This window comes from Scardinius erythrophthalmus (genome assembly GCF_964197995.2).
Source record: "Scardinius erythrophthalmus genome assembly, chromosome: 14".
NCBI lineage: Eukaryota > Metazoa > Chordata > Actinopteri > Cypriniformes > Leuciscidae > Scardinius > Scardinius erythrophthalmus.
Window position 1 is genome coordinate 9,333,628 of NC_138234.1, and position 7,129 is coordinate 9,340,756.

At 33.9% G+C, this 7,129-nt stretch overlaps 1 protein-coding gene across 1 annotated transcript in view; it reads left to right on the forward strand.

Annotated features, from left to right (window-relative positions):
- Positions 1-430: 430 nt before the first annotated feature.
- Positions 431-7,129, forward strand: part of LOC308701561 (uncharacterized protein) — a gene marked incomplete at its 3' end in the record, with an annotated part of 15,420 nt that continues 8,721 nt past the window's right edge. Inside the window, exons 1-4 of the mRNA XM_081383917.1 lie at positions 431-506; positions 1,601-1,936; positions 4,377-4,700; positions 5,696-5,827. Coding sequence (XP_081240043.1) covers positions 449-506; positions 1,601-1,936; positions 4,377-4,700; positions 5,696-5,827 — 850 coding nt within the window. The 5' untranslated portion in view covers positions 431-448. The remainder of the gene's footprint in view (positions 507-1,600; positions 1,937-4,376; positions 4,701-5,695; positions 5,828-7,129) is intronic.

Consider the following 7,129-nt stretch of genomic DNA (forward strand, 5'->3'; position numbering starts at 1 on the left):
GTACACTGAAAAAAATGAAAGTTGAATTTACTAAAAAATTTTTATGGTAAGTGGTTCCACAGGTACATTAGCTCTTTTAGCTACATTAAACAAATGCATTAAGTTGAACTTATTAAATTTTAGTTCAACTTAATGCATTTGTTTAATGTAGCTAAAAGAGCTAATGTAGCTGTGGAACCACTTACCATAATTTTTTTTTTGTAAATTCAACAAATAATTTTTTTCAGTGTAGTCCAAACAATAGTGTGATTGGTCATAAACCAATACAGTATCATCAATGCAATGACACACAGCTCAACAAAAACAGGACAGACTGTGGTTTAGGAGAAAAAAACTCCACAGAACTGAAGTACAACCCCCAGCAGACACAGACTGACACAGACTGAAGCAGTTTTCACATCAGTAGACTCGCTACACGACTATTAAACATTTCCTCTTTTCTGAACTGATGAAGAAAATGTTTCGCTCATTTATTTTTTGCTGCTTGTGCTTTTGGCGTCTGGTTGGTAAGTTCGAAAAATTTTTTTTTATATATATATAGTTTCAATTGTACCAGAATCATGAATCAAACAAAGATATCACTGTGTTTGCTTAGTTTTCTACTGGTATCTTACTGTAATTAATGAAATTTGAAGTTTTAGTGTTACAAATGTCCCTCGGCTGTTTCCATCTGAAGGAACAAAGTTCTGCAATATAAATAACGGGATTCTGTCCCAATCAGAAAGGGCATAAATCTTAAACAAATATTTACTTTTCTACTTTCCAAAAGCTTAATGTATAATGCAGGATAATTTGTTTTGATTTATATCAGTTTGATCAGGTAATGTACAGTATAGAGGACTGTATTATACTGTAATACTGTTCATTCAGCACCTCTAAAGATTCTGTGAAACAAATGTCTTAATTTGATTACTATAATAACTGATCATTATAAATGTTGATCTGAAAGATCATTATTGTGTTTTGATGAACACTGAAAAAGGCTGTTAGCTCATGTGTTGATACAATAAATGTGAGAAATAAAACATGTACCAACAAAAGCACAGCAGCAGAAGAACGAGTTTGTTGTAATTTTAGAGATTTGAAATGTTGCCCCTTGTGAAAAAGGAACAATTCAGAGATCTGTGTTTTGATTTAGTAAACTGATTTTTGGGCATCAAACACAAACATGTTCATATAGATTATATGAGATCATGACTGATGATTACGGTAGGCCTATATTTTTGCAATGCCTCACAAAACTTTATATGTCGTGAATGTCTGAGCTGCTGATGTCTAGTACCCAAAACAGATCTGTCACCGCTGTTGTATTTTGCCTTGTAACGGCTGTCTGTGGCTTGATTTCACTTCTGATGTTTAAGTTCAACAAGAGCCGATGCTAAAGGACCTTCCAGCTTAAATACTCACTTTTATTTTAAAGGATCTCACTTCACCACAGTGTTCAGAGTCTCACTTTAATGTCAAAGCCGAAACAAATGTTTGTTATCATTTCAAAACTACAAGCTTAAAGTTAAAGCTTGATTAAACCAATGTTTAGATATTTATTTAAACATTAACAAGAACTTCAACGTGTGACTGAGAAACTCTCTCTGTTCTCCAGTGTTTGCAGATACAGTGAGGAACGTTTCAATTTCAGCGAAGGAGGGAAATTCAGTCACTCTAGAATCTGGTCTTACTCAAATACAGGCACATGATCTGATAACATGGATAATTGAACCTTTAAAGACTAAAATAGCTGAAATTGATAAAGTTGTTGGAATCTTCAATACATCTGATGGTCCTGACGGGAGATTCAGAGACAGACTGAAGCTGGATAATCAGACTGGATCCCTGAGCATCACAAACACCAGAACAACAGACTCTGGAGAATATAAAGTGACCATCAGTCGCAGCACCGGGGGAGTGACCACAATCAGATTCAATGTTACTGTATATGGTGAGTCACAATTACAGGTGTGCTTCTGTATACTATTTATTAGTAAAACAAACTTTAAGGACACTACTCTTATTTCCTTAAAAAAAATATGAAAATTTAATGTGATTTAAAATAAGTATTTACATAAGTTTTAGAATACTTAATGGAGTCATGAACTGCATTGTTTGGGTGCACACTTAATGTTTGTATGATTTTTACATCAAAAACGTAATTCAGCTCCACCTCGCTGAACGTCTAATGGGGTTGAGGGACAGAGATGTGTATAGGGTTGGATAGGGTTAGGATGTGGGTCGATATACATATATATTATGCCAAATGCATAAATATAATATTCTAGCTCCACCCATAAGGCCAAAATTACATTCGCTCCTCCTCGCTGGACATCTAGTGAGGAGGAGCTAGACCCATTTGCTCTGCAGTGAGCAGCTTCTCCATCTCACGAACAAGCCAGTGGGTGGGGCAAAAGTTGTAATAATAAAGTAGTTATTATAAAGTAATTTTCTTCTGCAGAAGCGGTCATTCACCTATCAATAGGGTTGTTCGACTTCATGCAGCTCTGCGCAGACCGATCGGTGGTTGACTTGAAGCAGTGCGTGCTGGTTAGAAATTTGTCTGACTTCAGATAGCGCCGACTCCATGTGACTGTGATGTAGTCTATGTCATCAAAGTGCCGCGAGTACATACAATATTGAACGAAAATGTCCCTGAAAATATGTCTGTTTGAAAAATATTGCATTAATTTCACTTTACCTGTGGTAAAGTATGCAAACTCAGCAAGCAATTTTGCATTTAAAAGACGTCTAATAGCCGTCCAAACACAGCCCAGACGTCTAGCCTAAAGCAAGGCAAAATTCAGGCATCATTGAAAATGTAATAGACATCTAAACCCAAAACCATAGCCCAAGAATAGACTAGTCATCAGTTAGATAACAAAGAAGTGAAATGAGTGAAGAGATGAAACCAAACACCTTGTAATCACTGTTTACTTTGCTTACATGATGGAATATCATACATCTCGCAAGTTATTTTGGCAAAAACGACATGTAAACAAATTCAAGGTTATTTTGGCAAGAAGTGGGTTACTCATAGCCTGACTATATCGGGTCTAGTTAACCTAGATGGTGAAATGACGGCTATAAACAATAAAACGGAATATTTATATATTTTCTTATAGAAACACCAAGATTCATTGAGCATTCGCCACTATTTCATTATAAGAGCGGATGCAGTGCTGAACTTCCTCCATTTATAGACAAGGCTTTTACAGCAACTTCTAAATAAATTGTTTTTCAATACAATTATTTCCAGCTTTATTCAAATGAACAAACCTACTGTAAATAGGAAAATGAACTCAGCTACTTCTCCAATTTTGTCACATTGTTTGGACTCATTGTTAGCAGATTCCTGATCCAGTTAGCTTTTAAGTCATGTATACTTTTACCACCATGTGCTGTAAACATAACACAATGTGTTTAGTGAAGTCATGAAAACTGATGCGTTTAATTTAGTATTTATTTGTTGTTGTGACCGCAGATCAGAATAAATTATTTTACCAGTTTATGCTGAAATTTAGAAGTACATGAAATTCCCATTCGATGTTCCCTTTCTTTGGCCAGCAATCATCTCGTTGTTAAATATTTATAATTTGGACCTACTGTTGTAAGCCAAAGAATTTGTTTCTAGACTACATTACTATTTTAAACTAGTCTCAAACGAGAGGTCATAAGTCAATACAGTATCATCAATGCAATGACACACAGCTCAACAAAAATAAGTGATCATTATAAATGCCAATGTGAAAGAACATTCTGCTGAAGTAGTTTGCTCTCATTTGAGAGTTTAGAAATGTTGACCCTTGTGATGATGCAATAAAAAGATGAAATTCAGAAATCTGCATGTTTGGATTTAGTAAATTGATTTCTGGCCACCAAACCCAAACCGTGTTCACATAGACTATAAGATCATAACTTTATAAGATATATCTTTGCAATGCCTCACAAAATGTTATATGTATGTCGTTGTCGCAATGCCCAGGCCTAATGGACAAAAGTTTTATTGTCAGCAATTCTACAGTCTAAAATCATCACAAGAGATGCTGATGTCCAGTTGATCTGTCATCTGTCATGTTGTTCTTTGTTACGGCTGCCTGTGGCTTTATTTCACATCTGATGTTGAAGTTCAATAACAGCAAGTGCTAAAGGTTCTTCAGACACAGACTGGCCTGAGCTAAACCAGCTCAAATACTCACCGTTTCTAAAAAAGAGATCTCACTTTGCCACAGTGTTCAGAGTCTCACTTTAATATCAAAGCCAAAATGAAAGTTTGTGATCATTTTAAAACTACATGTTTAAAGTTAAAGCTTGATTAAACAAATGTTAAGATATTTATTTTTTACCAGAAACTCTCTCTGTTTCTCCATTCTCTGTGTTTGCTGGTACAGATGCAGTGAAGACAGAGTCCGTTTCAGTGAAGGAAGGAGATTCAGTCACTCTAAACTCTAGTCTCACTAAAATACAGACAGACGATGTAATATCGTGGATGTTTGGACCTCAAGGGACTAAAATAGCTTCTGTTAGGGATCCTGTAAGCTTCTTCACATATGATGATGTTCCTGATGGGAGATTCAGAGACAGACTGAAGCTGGATCATCAGACTGGATCTCTGACCATCACAAACACCAGAACCACAGACTCTGGAGAATATAATGTATTCATCAAAGGCAAAACAACAGACACCAAATACAGATTCAATGTTACTGTCTATGGTGAGTAGAGAATAACAGGTGTGCTTGTTCTGTCAACTCTTTATTAATAAAACTAATCTTAAGATGGGGTTCTTACCTGTTTTAAAACTATGATGACTGGCCTTTAGCTCAAAAACACTTGATGGAACTTCATCCCACATCTTTCAAGAACAAATGCAAATACATGAAAATATAACACTGTAATTTGGGGTTTACAATCCCAAGCTGGTGGTCTCTACGGCATGAAAAGTTGTTTGTCCTTATATAATACTATATCTAAAGGAATTGCACAACATACCTTATACTTTTTACTTAAAATGAAATGTTGAACTCTGTTTAGGCTCAATTTGGGTTAATTATATAGCATTTTTCACAATACATGAAATAGCTTTATAGACAAGCATATGATTGCGTTGTAATGAATGATTGCAGTGTCTCGGACACACACTTAAGCAGTCAAATATACTTGAGAGATTTAAATATGAATCCGTTTAGTTTATTGTTTAAATCCATTTACTTGACAACCACTGCATAACACTGAGAGAGTGAGTTTTGTATTTAAAAGAATATATGAAAATCTAGTTTCATATTGGTTAAAATGACTATTTCCATAAGTTTTAGAATACTTGATACAATGTATTAGGCCTATATAAAGATAACGTTTTAGAAGTATCACGATTATTGAGATTTAGCTAAAAATACAAAATGGCTGATGCGATGAGAGTATATAACAGTAAGATCAGGCCTTTTCATCATTTATTTTAGTTTTTTAACAGGACTGATGAAAGACATAGTGGGATTCACAGACATGGGATCAACCTGCCACATTCATTCACTAATGTGTTGATTTTATCAAGACTTATAACTTAGACATGATGAATGAGCTTCTGTCATCTCATGTTTTTAAACTGTTTTATTTAATTTTTTTTCTTGTGTGGAGCAGAACATTTTATATTTTTAAAGTCTAAAGTCAGCTTGTTGAAAATCTTAATTTATTTTATCTTTTGTTTCATTAGTTTCTCCAGAAGGCCACGCCCCCTGTTGTGATTCAGTTGAAGCTGTGCTGCGATTGGTCGCCACTGCGCTGATGGGCGTGGCTTCTGCGCTTGCTGTTGTTCTTCTGGTCAATGACGTCAGAGCTGCAAGACGTAAAACAGAGACACCAGAAGAGATATCATAAATATAGTGGCATATATTGTATTTTTAATCGTAAAGATGAAAGTATGTCTGGTCTAATTGTTTAGTGATGGTAAAACGAAGCTTTGCTTTCCTATTCTCTCCATCTGAGGCTAAAACTGTGAATATTCTTGAATATTTCATTTTATTCTTTAAATCAACACATTTTAATTTAATTTGTTAATTACAATGTTTTAAAGAGTTTAACAGAATATGACTTACTGAAGTGGTATAATACAGCTATAATCATAAATATGTCTATATTATAACTGAAGGGGAGTCATAAGAATAAACTATGAATTCAGATTCAGACTGAATGACGGTTGAATAAAAACACATTTACAGCATTAAACAGTTTATTTAAAACACACAGTGTAAATGTACACGTCATAACACATGGGAGCAAATACAGTGTAAGAGACCATGAATCCTGAATATATATATATATATATATATATATATATTTTTTTTTTTTTTTCCTCCATAAGGATTTCACTAAAATAGTTAAAAGAAATTAACCAAAACAACCAACCTTCAATATGAATCACAGCAGTACAAAGTTTGGTATAAAAAAAAAGCAAAAAAAAAAAAAAGGTTACCGACTGTTTGACTTTTTTTTTCAATATTTTCAATATTTGCATAGTATAATAGGATTACATGTATCTCTCTCACACGTTGCCTTCATTGTCCTGCAAAATCAAATCATCATGCAGTAACGGAGAGATAACCAGCCGCTGTTCTTCTTATCAATTATTTTAATAACAGAGCAGATATTCAGTTATTTTGCATCTGTTTTATCATTGAATCTACCATTTTTGTCTACTGTAAGTCTATTAGTCTACTATAAGACTATTCTGGAAAGATTTAGAAATCTATAATCATTTCTATTCATATTCATAATAGAAATGGGTGCATTTCATGTGCTTTATGTATTTTTTTTTATGTAAATAATGTGATTATGTTATCTTGTGGCATTGAATAAAAAAACGTCCATCAGATATCATAAATATTGTGAATTTTAATCTATAATAGTGATTTACATATTCATTTTAGATCCGTTTCTCCAAAGTGACTGTATGTTGGGTCCATCTGGTGGCCAAAACTAGAATTTTCATCAATATAATATAATTTCTTTGCCAGTTACACAGATTCTTATTTTACGTTTAGTTGGTTTGCACATTTTCACTTTGCTTTGATTTAATTGTACAGAACAAATGCTGCAAATACATTTTTTTACTGGTAGGTTAGTTTATACAGAATCATTACAAATAACA